The sequence below is a fragment of the Orcinus orca genome, chromosome 19 (assembly GCF_937001465.1).
Source record: "Orcinus orca chromosome 19, mOrcOrc1.1, whole genome shotgun sequence".
Lineage (NCBI taxonomy): Eukaryota > Metazoa > Chordata > Mammalia > Artiodactyla > Delphinidae > Orcinus > Orcinus orca.
Window position 1 is genome coordinate 37,174,785 of NC_064577.1, and position 21,510 is coordinate 37,196,294.

Here is a 21,510-nt window from a genome sequence, read left to right on the forward strand (position 1 = left end):
AAATGGCAGAAGGTAGTAGAACAAAACAGTGAATACGTTGTTCAACAAAGTTCTTGGTGAAAATGAAAAATGTGTCTTTTATTTTTACTTAAATACTGAAGGAACTTTCTGGCCAAAGCAATATAAGACATCTAAAAAATTAACATAGTTTTACTTTCCCTTTCCAATCTATAAGCTTATTCGTTTTACTTGCCTTAATGCATCTGGCTAGGACCTTCAGAACATGCTGAATTGAAGTTGTGAGAACAGATATCCTTGACATGTTCTGGACATTAGGTTGAATGCACTCAATCTTTCACCATTTAAGTATGAGGTTCATTGCAGGTTTTTAATAGACGTCTTTTATCAGATTGAGGAAGTTCCCTTCTATTCCTAACCAGCTGAGAGCTTTTATCACAAATTCGTGCTGAACTCTGTTCAAGTGCTTTTTATGCATCTATTACAAGATCATTTAGCTTTTCACCTTTATTTTATCAATAAGGTAGATTACATTGACTTTTAATGTTCAATCTACCTTGCAATTGGTATTAAACCCAATTGGTCATGATGTGCTATCATACATATAGGATACATAGAGAGCTAGATTCAATTTACTAATATTTTGTTAATGATTTTTGCATATATATTCATGAGGGATACTGAGCTATGGTTCTCTTTTTTCATAATGTCTTTACCTGGTTTGGTATCAAGGTAATGTTGGTCTCATAAGTGTTTTCTGAAATTTGTGAAAAATTTGTTATTTCTTCCTTAAATGTTTGATAGAATTCACCAATAAAGCCATGTGGGCCTGGACTTTTCTTTGTGGAAAGGCTTTTAATTACAAATCCAATTTCTTTAATTAATATAGGGTTATTCAGAGTTGCTTTCTATTTCATTTATTTCAACTCTATTTCTCTCCTACTTAGTTTGCTCTTTTTCTAACTTCTTAAGGGGGAAGCTTGGGTCATTGATTTTAGATGTTTCTTTTGAAACTGTTTCCTTCTAAAGCACTGCTTTAGCTGCATACCACAAATTTTGATAGACTATGTTTCATTTTCACTCAGGTCAAAAGATTTTCTAATTTCCCTTGTGAATTCTTCTTTGATCTAAAGTTTATTTAAAAGTACGTTATTTAACTTGCAAATATTTGGAGATTTTCCAGGTATCTTTTTCTTTTTGATTTCTTATTTAATTTTGTTGTAGTCGGAATACTCTCTATATAATTTTAATCCTTTTAAGTTTGTTGAAACAAGTTTTATAGCCCAGGATATAGTCCATTTTGGTAAATGTTCTATGTGCACCTGAAAAGCATGTGGGTATAGTGTTCTATAAATGTCAATTAGGTACAGTTCACTGACAGTATTGTCCAAATCTTTTACATCCTTGCTGATTTTTTTGCCTGCTTGTTCTATCAGTTATTGAGAGAGAATACTGCAATTTCCAACTAAAGCCGTGGATTCGTCTACTGCTCCTTTCAACTGTCAGTTTTTGCTTTGCTCTGTTATTGGATGCATAACATTTACAACTGCTGAGTCTTCTCAACGGATTCATCCTTTTTTCATTATGAAATGCCCTTCATTACCCCTTGTAATATTTTCCTTGTTCTCAAGTCTCCTTTGTCTAATACAACTATAGGCACGCCAATCTTTTTATACTTAGTGTTTATACAGTATCTTTTTCCATCCTTTTAAATACAAAGATACAGGTTAAAAATAAGGTGGGTTTCTTGTAGACAGCACATAGTTGGATCGCATAACAATGATCTAACCTGACACTCTTAATTGGAGTGCTAGACCATTTACAAATTATCTGTGTTTAAACCTACTATGTTACTTTCTTTTCCTATCTTTTGTTTCTTTTCCTCCTCCCCATCCTTCTTTAGAACTGAGATACATATTTTTTCAAGTATTCCATTTTATCTCCACTAAGAGATCATTAGCTATTATCTCTGTTTTGTTATTTTCTTAGTGGTATGCACATTTAACTTATCATAACCAACCTCCAAATAATCTATGGGAAAAGAATCTAAAAAAAGAGTAGATATATGTATATGTATAACTGATTCACTTTGCTGTACTCATGAAACACAACACTGAAAATCAACTATACTCCAATAAAAAGAAAAAAATTCATTGTAATCAAAGTTTTGTTAGTAAAAGCAGATTCCCATTATAGCAAATGTCACTATAAAAAGTTCTATAAGGACAGCCCATAACAAAACTTTTGTTCTAAATTTCTATTCAGAAATAAATAAAACTTTGGAGAACTAGATAAAATAAGTTATCTACAACAAATAATTCTGTATAACAAACAGCTCCTCAGGTTCTATTCCAGAATATGTAACAATTTTTTAAAAAATTGTCCTAATTGAGTGCTATTAACAGGCAAGACCTTTTAACTTTTGCTCCAGTATCTAGTATGGCATACAGATTCACCTCACTTTTCCCCACATGAAATATTCTAAATCATCCCTAGAAAAATTCCCTTTCAAAACAAGCCACCAAATAATAATATAGCATCAAAAAAGAGAGGGCTTTACATAACACCACCAACTAGCTCTAAATAAATTAAATCTTTTAACTTTCTAATTCATTTTAGATAGCTCCTGTTTTTTTCTCCAGGGCTTAACAGAATTGTGACTTTCAATAATATGCATACTGTAATTACAGATTAATTCCAAATTATTCCAAAATATGAAAGCCCTATGGAATCTGTTATGGTGAGAGTTTATTTGTAATAGTACTTGTATTAGAACTTAATATGGTCCTCATTAAAACCTCAGAATTGGGCTTCCCTGGTGGCGCAGTGGTTGGGAGTCCGCCTGCCGATGCAGGGTACGCGGGTTTGTGCCCGGTCCGGGAGGATCCCACATGCCGCAGAGCGGCTGCGCCCGTGAGCCATGGCCGCTGAGCCTGCGCGTCCGGAGCCTGTGCTCCGCAACGGGAGAGGCCACAACGGTGAGAGGCCCGCGTACCGCAAAAAAAAGAAACAAAACGAGAAACCTCAGACTATGTACTGCTGACACACAGAACTCAAACGGGCCTTGGAGATTATCTGGTGTAGAGATTTGTTCCTTAGATCTCTAATAAGTCCTAAAGATAACAGTGGGGGTCCTGAACTATTTTTCACCTACACAGCCTATTTAAAATGATAAACTGACTTGACTTTAGCTAAAATTTCATCAACTCAGTATAGATGAAAGGATTAACTCTATGTAGTAAAACTCACCTCATACTGCTCTAAAGCTCTAATTAATAAAACTGGGGAAATAAGGTATTGCTTAATAAATTCAGTTTAATAGAAAACAGGCCTTTTAAAACATGGCCTCCCAAGGGAGTGAAGGGAAGAATAATAAAAGATTGGGAATTAGATTTAGTCCATTCTCCTACACAATAACTTTCCACACAACATCTCTAATAATTACTTACATGCTTCTGCTCAAATACGTCTGTAAAAGAGAAATACGATTCAAAGCGATATGTTCTAATTTGAAACAACTAACTGCCAGATAGTGGTTTTTAACCCTATTTTTTTTTTAAAGATTTAATTTTATTTATTTTTTTATTTTTGGCTGTGTTGGGTCTTTGTTGCTGCACGCAGGCTTTCTCTAGTTGCAGCGAGTGAGGGCTACTCTTCGTTGCAGAGCACGGGCTCTAGGCGCACAAGCTTAGGTAGTTGTGGCGCGCGGGCTTCAGTAGTTGTGGCTCGTGGGCTCTAGAGCACAGGCTCAGTAGTTGTGGCGCATGGACTTAGTTGCTCCGTGGCATGTGGGATCTTCCCAGACCAGGGCTCGAACCCGTGTCCCTTGCACTGGCAGGTGAATTCTTAACCACTGTGCCATAGGGAGCTCCTTTAACCCTATTCTGAATCACTGAACTTTTTAAGAATGTAGTGAAAACTGTGGACCTGTCCCCCCAGAAAAAGACACAGCCATAAATACATACATACAAATTTTTACCTATCATTTTACAAGGTTCAGGAACACTAGCATCTGTCCACAGACTCCCTTAACTAACTCCCTTAACATACTCAACTATGGGGAAACAAATGTTCTCATTCACTGATGGAGGAATACAGTTATATTCCTCTTCTCTATGGAAAGGAATATGGCTATAACTACCAAAATTACAAACGCTCATATCCTTTGATCCACCAATTCCACTTCTAGGGATTTATCCAGTAAACATGTGTGAAATGACACTGTGTATTACAAAGCTATTCACTATAGCACTGCTTATGTCAATAAAACAGTGTTGTCCATCTAAGTGTCCATCCACAGGAAATTGGTTAAATTATGGTTCAGCTGCACAATGGAATATTAAACAGCCTTGGGGAAAAAAAGCCAAGGAAGCTCTGTGTGTACTAATATAAAACAATTTCTATTATTCTAATATAAAAAATATTTTAAACACGAAAAGGAAAATACACAATAGTGTATATAACATACTTGTCTTTGTATTTTTAAAAAACGGAGGGGTGAATATACATATTTGCACACGCACACACATGTATAATGTATACATTGTCATGTGTGATATATATGATATACACACACACAAATAAAATACAAGAAACTGCTAATAGTTGTCTCCAGGGAAGGGAACCAGACGGACATAGGAAAAGCGTAGCAGGGACTTCCCTGGCAGTCAAGTGGTCAAGACTCCATGCTCTCAATGCAGGGGGCACAGGTTCAATCCCTGGTAGGGGAACTAAGATCCCACATGCCGCATGGTGTGGCCAAAAAAAAAAAAAAAAAAAAGGAAAAGCGTAGCAGAGATGTTTCATTGTGTATCTTTGAGATCTTCTGCATTTGGTACTATGTAAATATATCACCTAATCAAAATTAATTCTTAAAAAAAAAACTCTGCCTTAGACCCTAAGCAGTTTTGCTAAGCTTTAAAACCAAGCTATTCTAAAAAAAAAAAACACCAAGCTATTCTAGGGGACTTCCCTGGTGGTCCAGTGGCTAAGACTCCACGCTCCCAATGCAGGGGGCCCGGGTTCGATCCCTGGTCAGGGAACTAGATCCCACATGCTGCAACTAAGAGTTCTCGCACTGCAACTAAAGATCCCGCACGTGGCAGCGAAGACCCCATGTGCAGCAACTAAGACCAGGTGCAGGCAAATAAATAAATAAATATTAAAAAAAAATAAAACCAAGCTATTCTACACTATCATTCTGTGACTTATTCATAATAATATTTTATCAGAATTTTTCTTAGGTTGTTTAGCTACAGTGATCTTACTGTGAAACAAAAAGTCTCATCCTTCCACAATCTGACCCCCGAGCAAATTAATTACTACGCTCTCTCCTTTTAGGCTCATAATAACTTCACATCTCCATATTGTTTTTAATGGAGGGGAGTGAATATACATATGTACATGTGCTCCCTTCTTTTAGGTTCGTAATACCTTCACATCTCCATATCCACCATCAGCTGTGTGCCATAGACATATGGGTCCATGCCTGCCTGATTATAAGTGCCTCAAGAGTATGCAGTGCACCTGGTTGATTTTTTTTTAATCCTCTGTAACACCTATACATAGTACAAACTCAGTAAGAGTTAGCTGAACTCAACTGCTGAAAAATTTGGGCACTAAAATTTCAATATAGCTATTATATTTCTTCTCCTTCATCTCATCCAGATTATCACACAGCAGGTCAAACGGCTTTTCATTAGAAGCTGATGGAATATTTTGTGCCTTGATTCTAGCTAGTCAATTGTTAATATAATGGAGATTGGACAAGTTAGTTTTGGCTTGATGCTAGTAGCTTCTGCCAAATTTGAACATTAAATCTGCCTGCTGAAGTTAGTTAATATAACAGAATATATCCTGAACTACAGGCACCATCTCCTGAGATTAACTGGCCCTTCAGATTACATTTTAATTCCACAATTAATCCTTAGTATTCCTCTGGAGACAGACAAAACAGAAATTAAATCAACATGAACCCTGGCAGCAGACTATGTGATAAAAGTCACATACTTACTCTTTATAAAAGCAAAGTTATCAGTCACGCGGGTCACATCTATTACAATAGATACCATCACCTTGTTATCTTTATATAGGCAACATTAACAGTCTTCACAGGACTTAATACTTGGGGTAATACTGGTTAAAATAAAATTCTAGGGATTCCCTGGTGGCGCAGTTGTTGAGAGTCCACCTGCTGATGCAGGGGACACGGGTTCGTGCCCCAGTCCGGGAAGATTCCACATGCCACGGAGCAGCTGGGCTCGTGAGCCATGGCCGCTGAGCCTGCGCGTCCGGAGCCTGTGCTCCGCAACGGGAGAGGCCGCAACAGTGAGAGGTCTGCGTACCGCAAAAAAAAAAAAAAAAAATTCTAGTACAGCAAATTTGGATAGCCACTTACTGTTACCATTTTAAAACTAAACTATGCTTTGGTTAAAATAAAAGGCGTTGAAATAGACATTTCTCCAAAGACATACGTGAAAAGATGCTCAACGATGCTATGTAACTCACCAAGTTACTTACTTTGTCAACATCCTGAGCCAATAATACCGTTTGCAAAAATAACTGCCATTTGAGTAGTATTACTAGTTGTGCAGATGCTAACAAAATTTTCAAGACTTCTAGGGCTTTTGCTAAATGTGGACTAAAAGAAAAACAATCACCATTTTCTGACTGCGCTTTGTCAACGATACGGGATGAGAGGAGGTCAAGCTTCAACAAAAGAGTGAGTTTAATAAAATCCAATCATCCCACTTCTGCATATACACCCAAAATAACTGAAAGCAGGGACTCGAACAGATACCTGTACACTCATGTTCATAGTAGCATTACTCACAGTAGCCAAAACACAGAAGCAACCCAAGTGACCACTGACAGATACATAGATAAATAAAATGTGGTACATATAATATTATTCAGCCTTGAAAAGAAAGGAAATTCCGACACATGCTACAACACGGATGAACCTTGAGAATATTATGCTAAGTAAAATAAGCCAGTCACAAAAAGACAAACACCATATGAGTCCACTTATATGACATTTCTAGAGTAGTCAAATTCACGGAAACAAAGTAGAATGGTGGTTGCCAGGGACTAAGGGGAGGCATAAACGTGGATTTATTGTTTAATGAGTACAGTTTCATTTTTGCAAGATGAAAAAGTTCTTGAGAGGGACGGTGGTGATGGTTGTACAACAAAGTGAATGCGCTGTACACTCAAAAATGCTTAGAATGGGGCTTCCCTGGTGGCGCAGTGGTTGAGAGTCCGCCTGCCGATGCAGGGGACACGGGTTCGTGCCCCGGTCCGGGGGGATGCCGCATGCCGCGGAGTGGTTGGGCCCGTGAGCCATGGCCGCTGGGCCTGCGCGTCTGGAGCCTGTGCTCCGCAACGGGAGAGGCCACAACAGTGAGAGGCCCGCGTACCGAAAAATAAATAAATAAATAAATAAATAAATAAATAATAAAATATGGCACAAATAAACTTACCTACGAAAAAGAAACAGACTCACATACATAGAGAACAGACTTGTGGCTGCCAAGGGGGAGGGGAGGCAGGGGACGGTTGGCCTGGGAGTCTGGGATTAAAAGATGCAAACTATTTTATATAGAATGGATAAAGAAGGTCTTATTGTATAGCATAGGCAACTATATTCAATATCCTGTAATAAACCATGATGGAAAAGAATATGAAAAAGAATATACATAGATAGATAGATAGATAACTGAATCACTTTGCTGTGCAAGAGAGACTAACACAACATCCTAAATCAACTATACTTCAGTTTAAAAAAAAAAAGAGTGAAGTTTGATGACCAACCTCTTTCTTTATCTCTCTCATCTAGTTAGAATTAGGAAACAGACATCACCCATTTTTAAAGAATACTTTTAGAAAAACACTCCACCTCTATCTTCCTTGCCACTGTCTCACAGTATACTTAACGGGCAGACCAAAGTGCTTTTCTTGTTCCTTTGGTATTTGCAATCCAAATTCCCAGAAGTCTATATACACATAATGAAAGGGTTAATAAGGAAAGGATTTTGGCAAGATTCTTTTCTAGCCTTTGTTCCTGAGGGTTTTGCATTTTAACGCCACTACTCGTTCTTTGATAGGATTAATGTCTAAATGGAATTTTTTAGTTTTGCTTTCCCCTTTCTCAAATATGGCTCCCTCTTTTGGTGCAGATCATCAAAAATAATTTTCTTAAACTGGAAGTACCCAGAATTGAACTGACTTCCAAGTCATACAGTTAATTAACTTCTTAGAAGGTACCAGAACCAAAGCTAGATTATTCCTATTCCAGTACACTTTGCAGTATATGCAGTTAAAAGGGGGGAGAGGGAGGTTAAGTTAAAAGAGTAAGATATGACTAAAACGAAATTCCATTCTTAGCTCTGTATTCCAAACTGCACAGGAAATTACCAATTAGGTTTCTAAAATTATCAAAAACTGAACCAGGGACTTCCCTGGCGGTCCAGCAGTTAAGACTCCCTGCTTCCACTGCAGGGGGGAAGGGTTCGATCCCTGGTTGGGGAACTAAGATCCCACATGCCGCACGGTGCAGCCAAAAAGTAAAAAAACAAACAAAAAAACAAAATTCTCTTACTGTGAGCATTTGACTGTGAACATTCCTCAGCACAAGGTGTATCTGTGAGGGGAATGATACTGCTTGTATCTGATGGCTAATACAGTATAACTATGTTCTATTGTTAAACAGTAAAGATAAGATTCTACAAAACTAGTGTATGAAAAGTGGGAAGAAAGCAAAGAGCCTGACTTAGTCGTGAGAACCTTGGAAAACAGGCAAAACTATTCAACGAAATGAGAAGAAGAGCTTTTACTAGTACTCCAGATCCTTCAGACTGCTCTAACCTGCAAAGGAGTGTTCCTTGGGTAGAAAGCAAGAGCAGTCCAAATTATGAAACAAGATTCCCCAAGAAAGCCTCTAAGGGCAAAAAAAGCTGACCAGCGGGCAAGCAGGTGCTAGGACAAATGACCCTACAACAGAAACTTTGTGGCGCCACACTAACTCAAAGCCTAGCCTCAAATGAACCAAAAAGAACAGAGAGATGGGAAGGGCAACCCTTCTGCAAGGCAAAGTCATCAAATACTCCAGGAATGATTTTTTTTTTTTTTAAATATGACTAAAGTCTAAACAAGGTAAATTTGGGACTAGAAAAAGCCAAGTCTCTTTCTGGATTAGGGAAAAAGGGAAACTGGACTGTAAAACGTCAAAAAGAACAGCCTAAGAAGTGTTTAAACATGGCTAACATACTAGGAAGCAGATTCTAAACTAATCCATCCCATTACACACAGTAGTAGTTAGGACCAAGTGAAACCTACCATCAAGAGGGACCTAGCAAAAAAAAAAAAAAAAAAAAAATTGCAACAGATCTTGTTTAAAACTATTTATTAGAAACATTTTTAGGATGTAACTTTATAAACATTAGCACTGAAAACAAAAGAGGTACCTAGCAATTTGAGACCCAGACAAGGTAAAGAGGAAGAACAAGACTAACCAAGCCAAACCATCTCTAGACTCAAGTTTGAAATAAGAAATCATTGATAGGACTTCCCTGATGGCACAGTGGTTAAGAATCCGCCTGCCAATGCAGGGGACACGGGTTCAATCCCTGGTCCGGGAAGATCCCCCATGATGCGGAGCAACTAAGCCCGTGTACCACAACTACTGAGCCTGCGCTCTAGATCCTGTGAGCCACAACTACTGAGCCTGTGTGCCACAACTACTGAAACCCACATGCCTAGAGCCCGTGCTCTGCAACAAGAGAAGCCACCGCAATGAGAAGCCCGCACACCACAACCAAGAGTAGCCCCTGCTCGCGGCAAGTAGAGAGAAAGCCCACAGCAACGAAGACCCAGCGCAGCCAAAAATAAATGAAGAAATTTAAAGATAAATAAAGTAAAAAAGCCTTAAAAGCATTCAGAAAACGTTAAAAAAAATCATTGATAATACAACCTTACTTGCTTTCTTTCTCCTTGCCTTAAAAAAAAATTTAAGAAATACTTCAATTTAATCTTTAACTAAAAGTAAACAGAAAATAAGAAGTAACATAAATGACTAACAGCCAGGTGTAATGACAATACTGACCACATATAGGAAGGAAGAAAGCCGATGAAAAGTGAAAATCACAAGGAGGAGAACTAGATATGGATATGGATTCTCCAACCACTGTGGCACAAGAGTTCATGTACACTTTGTTAAGTGTCAACCAAATTTATATTACTGACTGTGAAAAAGAGAAATAAGGTGTTACTACACCAAAATCCGTAAGACAAGAATTCAGAAAGGTAAGATCAGCACTCAAAAAACAGTATTTCTATTTGAGGACATTTGCTGGTTTAATTCTAAAGAAAAAGCTTTGAAACTGAGCTAGCTGTACTTTAGGAGGCCTGAGTGTGTGGAGAAAGAAGAAAGTCAAAGCCCAGGACCTGCCCAATGAGGGTATTCTGGGAAATCTACCCTATACTTTAAACGAAGAGCACAGGGCTACCCTTTCAGGGTAACAGCCACCTAGGAATACACCAGCCCTCATGAAAACTCAATGGATAGAATTATGGAGATTAGACAAATTTAAAGAGAAAATAAAGAAGTGGAGGTATCAGAAGAAATACAAAAGTGCAAGGAAATTTCAGAACAACCTACTCACAATTCAGCCCTGGGAAATAAAGACCAGCAATCCAGAAGATAGGGTAAGAGGCAGAGAAAATACAGTAAGAAGGTCTAACATATGTTTAAATGGAATGCAAGAAAGAGAAGACAGAGTGGAAGGCAGGGGCAATATATGAAGAGACAATGGCTGAGAATATTCTAGAACTGATGAAAACCAGCAACCCACAGATTTAAGAAATCCAATAAATTCCAAGCAGAATAAATCAAAATAATCCAACCATTCATAAAAATCTGCATACAGATGTTTATAGCAGCTTTATTCATAACTGCTAAAACTTGGAAGCAACCAAGACATTCTTTAGTAGGTGAATGGACAGATAAATAAACTGTGGTACATCCAGACAATGAAATACTATTCAGTGCTTTAAAAAAAAATTTTTTTAAAAAGAGGTAACAACCCATGACAAGACACAGAGAAAACTTAAATGAGTATTACTAAGTAAAAGAAGCCAATCTGAAAAGGCTACATACGGTATGATTCCAACTACATGACATGCCAGAAAAGACAAAACTATGGAGACAGTAAAAAGATCAGTAGTTGCCTAGGGTTAGGGGAGGGAGGGATGAACAGCTGGAGCAGAGAGGATTTTAGGGCAGTAAAACTACTCTGTATGATAGTATAACAAATATATATCATTGTACATTTGACCAAACCCATAGAATGTACAACACCAAGAGTGAACCCTAATGTACACTATGGACTTTGGGTGATAATATGTCAATATAGGTTCATCAGTTGTAACAAATGTGCAGGGCCAGGAGGTATCTGGGAAATCTCTGTACCTTCCACTCAATTTTGCTGTGAGCCTAAAACTGCTCTAAAAACTAAAATCTATTTAAGTGTATTCTCAGGTTCCCCAAAAATATTCAGATGTAAATAAAGCTCAGGAAAATAATAAAGAAAAAAAGTAATCCAATCTAGACATATCTCTCATCCCTACATTACAGTGCAGAAGATCAAAGTCAAAGAGAAAAGCTCGAAAATGGACAAAAAAGATAGATTACCTTCAACAGAATGGCAGTGAGACTAAAAATAAAAAGAGTATAATGGAAGTCAGTGGACAATAGTAAACAATGTACTGAAAGAAAATAACAACCAACTTAGAACTTTAAACCTAGCAAAAATACCACCATTCAAGAATAAAACCAAAAACAGACATTTTAAAGCAGACAAAATGGAGAGACAATCACTGGTAGACCCACACTAGAGAAATTCCAAAGGATATATTTCAGGCAAAATAAAAAATATTCCAGATAGAAGGGCAGAGATGTGAAAAGGAATGAATGACAAAGAAAGTGGTAAACACATAAGTGAACATGTAGGTTAGGCAAAAAGAACGTAACTATAAAACAGATGCAATAATAATCTGTGGACTCTTAAAAATATATATACAAATGGTGAATACATGACTTTTCTTCATGTATCAAAAGCCATAGAACTCTACAACACGAAGAGTAAATCCTAATGTTAAACTATGGACTTTCGTTAATAATAATGTATCAATACCGGTTTATCAATTGTAACAAGTCTACCACACTTACGCAATATGTTAATAATAGGGGAAACTGGAGGGATGGGATGGTAGTATATGACAGCTCTCTGTACTAACTGCTCAATTTTCTATAAATATAAAACTGCTCTAAAAGCCTACTAGTTAAATATATATACATATACAATTAAATACAGAACAATAGCATGTGAGGTGGGAGAGGAATAATGGAGTTAAATGTTCAAAGCCCTTATATTGACAAAAAGGAGGGCAAAGGTATTGATTTAACATTAATCTTTGATAAACTGAGGATACATATTGTAATTTCTGTGGTAACCAATAAAAGAGTGCATAACTTTCAAACTAGAAGGTGGAAAAATGGAATATTAAAAATAAATAATAATATAACTGACAAAAATTTGAAGGTGGGGGGAAATAGTAGGAGAATGTTTGTCTTTCATAGCAGACAATTACTCAATAAATTACAAAAAAATTTCAAAAGAAGGTAAAAGAAGCATAAGAAAGATTTTAAAAGAAACATAAGGAAGATTTAAGCCAAAATATATGTCATTGCTTTAAATACAATCTTAGACAAGAGTTTGGAGCTAGATTAAAAGAAGAAACATGGGGGCTTCCCTGGTGGCGCAGTGGTTGAGAGTCCGCCTGCCGATGCAGGGGACGCGGGTTCGTGCCCCGGTCCGGGAAGATCCCACATGCCACGGAGCGGCTGGGCCCGTGAGCCATGGCCGCTGAGCCTGCGCGTCCAGAGCCTGTGCTCCGCAACGGGAGAGGCCACAACGGTGAGAGGCCCGCGTACCGCAAAAAAAAAAAAAAAAAAAGAAGAAACTTGCCTATATGGGTGACAATTAACTGTATTTTCATCTTCTCAATACTCTTTTCCAATTCAACAAAGATTTATTCAGTGTATACAATGTGCTGAGCACTTGAATAGTCAGAAATAAAGGTATCACCCATGTTCTCAAGGAGACTAATGGGGAAAACAAATGTGTTATAATAAAAGTAGGTTATCAGGTGCTAGTAAGATAATGCAACTAGATGGTGCAGCTATCTGGAAAAGCTATACAGAAGGGATATCCGGATTATGCTTTGAAAAGTAAACTGAAAGTTCATTTGACAAATAAAAAGGAACGGTACAGGAGACATCATAACCCTGTTTACTAACATGACAGGTCAGAAGATCAGTCATGGTTTGAGGTAGCAGCGACCAGCAGTGGAGGAGTAGATGATCCATGAAGTTAAAAAGTTTGGATAGGGAGTTTTAACTCTACCCAGTAGACAATGTGGAGCCTTTAAAGCAAGGGAGTAAAACAATAATATTGGTATTTTTAGAAATATAACTGGTGGCAGGTTACAAAAAGATGAATGGGATAGGAGAAACTAGCTATTACAGTTATGAACGAGGAAGGTCTGGATTAAGGCAGTAGCAGTGGCGCAGACAAATACTAGAGAAAGAAGAGAAATGAGTTGATACTTGACTACATGTGAAATGAGGGTAGAATTAAATGAATACTAAAGTATAGATGGTCCCCGACTTATAATTGTTCCACTTAATGATTTTTCAACCTTATGATGGTGCAAAAATGATATACATTCAGTTAAAACCATACTCCAAACTTTGAATTGTGATCTTTTCCCGGGCTAGTAATACGTGACACAACACTCTCTCACGACGCTGGGCAGCGGCATCAGCACAGCTCCCAGTGAGCCATGCAATCACGAGGGTAAAAGAACCAAGACACTTGTAACCATTCTGTACCTAGACAATCATTCTGCTTTTCACTTTCAGTATGGTATTCAATAAATGACATGAGATATTCAATACTTTATTGTAAAATACACTTTGTGTTAGATGACTTTGCCCAATAGTAGGTTAATGTAAGTGTTCTGAGCACGTTTAAGGTAGGCCAGGCTAAGTTACCATGTTCGGTAGGTTAGGTATGTTAAATGCATTTTCAACTTCTGATATTTTCAACTTACAATGAGTTTACTAAGACATAACCCCACTGTAAGTCGAGGAAGATCTGTAATGAAAAGGAGAACGTAACATAAAAGCAAACATAATAAATTTATCAACAGTTCCTTAAAACTAACCGGTATAAATGTACACTATTTTTCAACATTTATGCTTATTGACCATCTAACTATGTACTAAATATAAACACCTAAACACACTGTTCAAAATTACTGGCACTGGTATGTGAAATAGCTAACATTAGATATTGATAACTGACACCTTCTAATTGATGCAATTCACTAAATGACAGGAGAAAGGTATTGGCTGGTTAAAGGTCTTTTCAGAAATCAAATGTGATCATTTAAAATGTTCACATATCAGACTCACAAATTTATAAAAGATAGGAAAAGAGATCATTTTTCTTTAAGAAGACATCAATAATCTACTATGTGGTACTACCTAAAATTACATGCTCTTGCTTCAGGCTCTATAAAGTGAAGGTTCTTACTGTGCCAAAAGAGATAGTCCCACTTTTCATGGCTTCTCATTTTGCTCTTCTTGTCAATACCATCAACACACTGCATAATCCATTTCATTCAATACAACTGAAACCAACGACATTAATCAAAAAAGTAAGTGATAGTGTGGAATCCTAAAAAAATAACACCTTAATCGTTTTCTTTGAACTTAAAACATAAATGTTTATTCTGTTGCCAAGCTTTTGATACAGGCCCTTTGAGTTATAGATCCACTATAGTTTCACACTGTCTTACACAAACCACACCCATAATGCATCATCTACAATTTCCAGTTTCAATTTCTTTAAAAGTGAAGCAAGAACTTTAAAGATACTTTCCAAGGATCTAAATGAAGAATTCTTCCAGATTAAAAAAAAACTTTTTTATAAATTTTTATAGTTATCTCCTTATTGACTCATTTTATATTCAGTCTTTCCAAGGCAGTTACCTTAGTTTTCACCAAATCGACAATTCTTTCATTTTACAATCATATGTCAATGGTCGACACAATTTTGTATCGAACTATATGATTATAATACAAGTGCAAGCTGTCATAAAGTGACTCTTGGTAAGTCTATAAATCAACTGGTGGGAGCAATGCAGTGGGCATCAGTTAGTATGTCTTATAAAAAGAGAAGGAGTGTTTATTAAGACTAGTATCCCTGTTATGAAAGATCTAAATTCACTTATTGCTTTTATTGTACTCAGGACAGTATCTGGCACATAGAAAGTACTTTAAGAGTATTTGTTACTATCTTAGCATTAAAATTCAACTAGGTACAGTTAACAGTGCATGCAAGGGTGGAAATCCACCTACTTTACAGTCTCCAGAATCAGAGACAAGACTACCTGTATTTAAGTTGTCAAAAGGGGAGAGAGTAGGGAATATAAACTGCATTAAGTCCTCATTGAAAACATATGAATACAAGGTACAGTCAGTTTCACATTACTGGAAGTGGATTATCTAGCACTTAAAGGAAGAGAACTTAAAGAAGGATAGCTCACATGTCAAGTCAACAAGAAATGAAGAAGTAGGTTCGTAACCCAATTAATCTATCACCTCAAAAATGCTAAGAGTATGGCTACAGGTCCTCGTAAAAGTGGCAGCTAGACTAGAGGAGGAAAGTCAGCTATAGCTTAGTGCACAGCAGGTTACCTTCCTCTATTATCAACTCACTGATGACAGAAAGCATCAATCTCTTAAACAAAACCACATGGTGCATCCCAAAGCGCAAAACAAATGCCTTTGTTTTACCAATTATTATAAGTTAAATATTATACATAAAATTATATAAAATTAATGCATATAAATGCAATGTACAATAAAATTTTTAATTTGCCAATAACCTAAATATAAGTAAAGAGCAACTTAAATACTATAAGTAATAAATGTGGTGGCTTGGCCATTTTCTTTTAGCCTAAGTTTTGCGATGTATATCCAATTTGCAGGTACAGAACACTCAAGGCAACATGACGGAATATCTACAATAACCAGGAAGTTCAAAGACTGCAGCTACTTTAAACACCCTGTCCACTAGGAAAGAATCCACAGTGGCACTGACCTTCTTCCTTCTATGGACATCAAAAAGTACTGAAAATGTTATGAATAGTTCGCAGAAACTCAAGAGACAGCCCATGAGGCTGCACCAGTCCCACTAGATGGCACTATCACAGGAAAGTCACTCTGCTCTCCCATTTGGAGCAAGGGCTGAAAGCGCTCATGATCTCTGTAAAAATGAAAGCTGTCATCAACACAGTGACATCCTTATTGAGAAATTATGACCCATAATGAGGAATTCCAAGCTAGAAGGAGGAGCTTATCCAAAAGCACCTTTTCTCCCAGTACTGTGGTCACCTCCCCACTCCTATTTCAAATCAGTGGTCTGAGAGATACAATGTCTTGCAGGCAAAAGAAGTCCTGCAAAATGGAGATTTTCTTTTTCCTCTTCCTAACTCCACAAAACACAGGATAATTTACTTGCCTTTTTTTTTTCTTCCCAAGTTTCTTTGCTATGGGTAAAAATACTCTCCTGCTAGTCCATGAATAACAAATGTATTGTAATCAATATACTTACCATGATTGGAAATTTCAAAATAACATACAATTAATGGCATAAAAGCTTTTGGATATGAAGTAACTTCTTTCTATGTATCAAAGGGAGAACTTCCTATTAAACAGATAAAGTTTTCTGACACCTTAGTTACATGATTTTAGGTTGGGCCTGGGCAGCAGAATTCACAATGTTACTCATTCCCCTAACTTACGCTCTACCCCATGGAAAGTATGCTTGGATACAGCTACCATGAACCTAAAAACAGAAGGAAAGAAAAGCATCCTAACAAGGAAGCCTAAAGAGTTTAAACCGCATACAATTTGAATACAAACTCACTTTTACTCAGTAGGTGACCATCTAAACAGACAGATTTGGATAAGAGCCTTTTGCTGAATTCCCCAGTTAAAAGACACAACAAAGGTTATTATTAGGTAATCAATTGAATCAGAGATCAATTTAATACTCAAATATACTGCTCACTTACAGTTGAAGCTACTTCACCTAGATCAGAGAATTTACATTTACACATGTAACTTTAATATACAGCAACAGTCAGGAGTATAGCTGCTCCAAAGTGCCACAAAAGTCAGTTACTTAATTAAAGAGGCCAAGAAACTAAGAATTACAAAATATGTAACAAATCCTGTGTTCCCATAGCACCTCACCACAGCTCTAATACAGCTCTCATCACAGCATCAGCTCTCTGTCTAGAGCACTTGCCCTCTCCACACTGCGGGGGCGCTTGGAAGCACTGTACTGAGGCGTCATCCCTAACACCCTGCACAATGCCTAGTATGGAGCAGGTACTCAGTAGCTGCTGAATGAACAAAAACTATCAGGCTATTCCAGCTCACCAAAATTATGAGACTCCTCAAAGCAGCCAGTTTTTCCAACTAAACCCTGACAAACACCTTCTCCTTTAAGAAGCTACTGGGTCTTCCCTAGTGGCGCAGTGGTTAAGAACCTGCTTGCTAATGCAGGGGATATGGGTTCGAGCCCTGGTTCAGGAAGATCCCACATGCCGCGGAGCAACTAAGCCCATGTGCCACAACTACTGAGTCTGCGCTCTAGAGCCCACGAGCCACAACTACTGCACCCAAGTGCCACAACTACTGCAGCCCGCATGCCTAGAGCCCGTGCTCCGCAACAAGAGAAGCCACCGCAATGAGAAGCCCGTGCACCACAACAAAGAGTAACCCTCGCTCGCGGCAACTAGAGAAAGCCCGCGTGCAGCAACAAAGACCCAACACGGCCTAAATAAATAAATAAATAAAAATTAAGAAGCTACTGACCAAAGCATGAGACTAAGATCTAAGTCACCATTAGAAATAAGATTTCTTGAAAAGCACAGGAAGGAATGTATCACATGAAGTCAAAGATCAAAAATTCTCGAGTCTCAAGCCCAAGGAAGCAACATCTTGGATTGGTGAAAATTTTAAATAAAACATCATAAATATATTTTATATATTGTATTAAAATCATAAATATGTTTTACATTTTGTACTAAAGCCATCCTATGAGAGTAGAGGGGTGAGGTAGCAGGTATATACGATTGCACAGGAAGCCATAACACTGCTTAACTTAACACCCGCCCATTAATGTGGCCTGATCTTATTTTATGCTCCTGGAACAAAATAAAGAATGAACAAGAAGGAAAAATAGAAGGAGAGAAAAAGCAGTCTGGGGGTACAACCAGGAGGAATCTGCTGAACTGCAGATTTGGAGAACTGACAGACTTAGCAGAGGCAGATTTTTCAAAACTCTACACATAACTATCCAGAAAGTCTAGCGTAATGAAGCTATGCCAATATCTTTGCATTAACAGTTTTTTCTGAGTGACTGAGCTTTGACAAAATGTGGCATAGAATCTACATACACATCCTGTTAATATCCTTGCAACAGACCCATGGGAAACCTCTCCCATATTAGAGGGTAAAAAGAAGTATATCCTCCCATAGAGAGTACCTTCAAGCAAGCATACTGTTAAATGACTGGAACAACTGGTAGGATTTAAAAGTTCACTGGAACCGTAAGCCAAATTGTCTCCCCCTTCAGTGTTATCTGTATGATCCACCCAAATTGCTCTTTGTTTTTAAATGTGTTTACATTAGACTATAATCAGTGTTTGTTATCATTTTACTCACCTTACTAACACCAACTCCAGTAAACCTGGCCTCTAATAATTCCTGCCGTCGGGGGTCCAGGCTATGCAATTCTTCCATCATTTCTACTGAAAAAGAAAAAGTACCTGTGAGACCATAAAAGCTAAAACATGAAGAACCAATTTTTAGATATAACAAAACTCAGAGTAATTATTTCACCAAACGGTCACATACAGGTAAACCTCAAATAAATATGGCATATAAGTAATAAACTACAATGTGCTGCACCAAACAGTAATACATTTAAAGTTATAAAGTGGCTCAAAAGTCCTCTTCTGAGCAGTGGTTAAGAATCCGCCTGCCAATGCAGGGGACACGGGTTCGAGCCCTGGTCCGCGAAGATCCGACATGCCATGGAGCAACTAAGCCCGTGCGCCACAACTACTGAGCCTGTGTGCCACAACTACTGAAGCCCACGCGCCCAGAGCCCGTGCTCCGCAACAAGAGAAGCCACTGCAATGAGTAACCCCCTGCTCACCACAACTAGAGAAAGCCCACACGCAGCAACTAAGACCCAATGCAGCCAAAAAAAAAAAAAAATACAGCATGAATCAGAAGCTACTAGTAACTTAAAATAATGCTATTATATGCCTCCTTGCTCTAAGGACCAGATAGTAGCTCATGAAAAATGGAATTACTTCAAATTTAATAGAGAACCCATGGTAAAACCATCAACCGGCATTCACTCAGGAAATTAGTATAGCTCCATAACCATCCCTTTACAAAATCTTTCTCTGCCACTCCCTGGAGCAAGTAGGTTTCTCTAGACATCTGCTTTTAGCACTCCTTCCAAGCAGGGAGGGGCAGGAGGACACCATTTTTAAACTCCTTCCACGACCAATTAATGCACAGGCTACTCTCAGCAAATACCTCCATCATTTGCAAGAGATCAACTCTTGCAGAACCCACTGGAAACCTCCCCAATATTAAAAGTAGAAGAGGTGCATATACCATTACATAGAACCCCTTTGAACATATTATTAAATAGTTATTGGAATGATTGGCATGATTTAAAAGTTCACTGAAAACATGAACGAAACATGCTCCTCTGCAATCTAACACCTCCACAATTTCCAGTAACAACCCCTACAAAGTCCTCCAGTTTCATTTCCCTTCCTGGATCGAGAGCCTGGGGCAAAGGGGAATGAAAGGGTGGCAAATTAAAGTTTCACCCACACAGACAAGTGCAGGTTAGAGAGGGAATTAGGAAATTCTCGGAAGGGTAGAAGGGCATCTTAAAAAAGAAAAAGGAAAGAAAAAAAGAAGAAGAAAAGAGATTGAGCCAGTGTTTCCCTAAGTGGCCTTCCTCGCGTCTCGCCCTGCCCTAATCGAGGCCAGTATGGCAGAGGTTGCAACCTCCCTTCAAGACCCAGGGTCTCTCGGCACGTTTCCTAAACCTCCATCCTCAGGCCTGGCCCGGAAAATGACGCCCCAGCGGTTATTCCATTTAATGTCAACTCATGTTAAGGAAAGATCCACTCTGTTCCATTCCAGCGGGGCCTTAGACTGGGATCCTCCCTGTAGCCCACAGCCAGGAAGCAGGACCGATGGGGCCTGGTCCCGGCGCCCCTCGCCTCCCGCCGGCTCCAAACTTTCCCCAACTCCAGGCCCACCTGTCACGGAGGGAGGGCGGGCCAGCTCTCGGGGGCGCCCGGGAAGCTGCCGGGGCCTCCAGCTGCCCGGGCGCCCCCCTCTCCCCGCCGGCCGCCGGCCCCACTCCCAGGCCGGGGCCGCCTGGGCCTCCCCCATCTTCGGCCCGGCCCCTCAGCGACCCGCAGCCCTCGGAAAGCCCCTCCCGCCTCAGAGCCGAGGAGGTGCGGCCCCGCGCCGGCCCCCGTGTGGGCCCGGGCCGCAGCCTTCTCAGCCGAGGGGGTCGCCCGGATGGTTAATGCCCCAGGCCCGGCGCCCTCCCCCGCTCCGGGCTCAGCCTCTCACCTGCCGCCGCCGCTGCCGCCGCTCCACGCTCCTCCCGGGAGGGGCCCCGACCCGACCCGGCTGCGGACCGCTCTGCTCTCCCCCTGGGCAGGCCCGGGGCGGAGCCGGGGCCTCTCCTGAGCACCACAACCCCCCGCCCGGGCAGCCGCCGCCGGCGCTGGGCTCCACGAGAGGGCGGGCGGGGGAGGGGGGCCTCGGAGGCCGCAGATCCCCGGGCTCGCGTACAGAGCCAGGCGCCCGACGCGGGCCCGGGCCCGGGCGGCCGCGGGGGGCGCGGGACCGGTCTCCTGGCGCCGGACAAAGGCCAAGGGAGGCACAGAAGGGCCCAGGCCCGGCCGGGAGGTGGGGGCCCACTCGGCTAGGGGCCACTCGGGTGCGGCGTGGAGGGCGGGGGGGGATCGGAACCGCTGGTGCCCACGACCCGCCTCCGGCCCCTTAATCCGGATCGGTTCGGTCCGGATTAGTAGTGATCGGTGTAAACACACTAGTGAAACCGCGTGTTTCCTCGCGAGATTTGCACGGCTGGGAGGCAGGGGGGGGGTCCAGTGGGGGTGGGGGAAGAGCCGACAGTGGGGGAGGAGGGGGAGGGGACGAGGAAGGTGGGGGGGGTCCCCGCTGCCCCGGCGCCCCGCCTCCTCCAATCAGCGGCCGGGCTGGCGGGCAGGGGTTAACCAGGGGACCCCGCGCCGGCTGAGGAGGCCGCCGCCTTGCCGGGCGGCTGAAGGAGGGCGGGC

At 40.1% G+C, this 21,510-nt stretch overlaps 1 protein-coding gene across 12 annotated transcripts in view; it reads right to left on the bottom strand.

Annotated features, from left to right (window-relative positions):
- Positions 1-21,066, bottom strand: part of TLK2 (tousled like kinase 2) — a 103,011-nt gene extending 81,945 nt beyond the window's left edge. For 7 of the 12 annotated variants that reach the window (XR_007473329.1, XR_007473330.1, XM_049701648.1 and 4 more), the window contains exons 1-2: positions 20,777-20,906; positions 18,824-18,909 (exon numbers count right to left, since the gene is read on the bottom strand). Coding sequence is in view for 10 of the 12 variants with exons in the window: in XM_049701648.1 (XP_049557605.1) it covers positions 18,824-18,904 (81 nt within the window). In the remaining 2 variants the exon portion in view is untranslated. Of the gene's footprint in view, positions 1-14,615; positions 14,713-18,823; positions 18,913-20,776 lie in introns of those variants that run through there. The other 5 variants (XM_004275666.4, XM_049701651.1, XM_012535042.2 and 2 more) reach the window with 4 other exon arrangements.
- Positions 21,067-21,510: the final 444 nt, after the last annotated feature.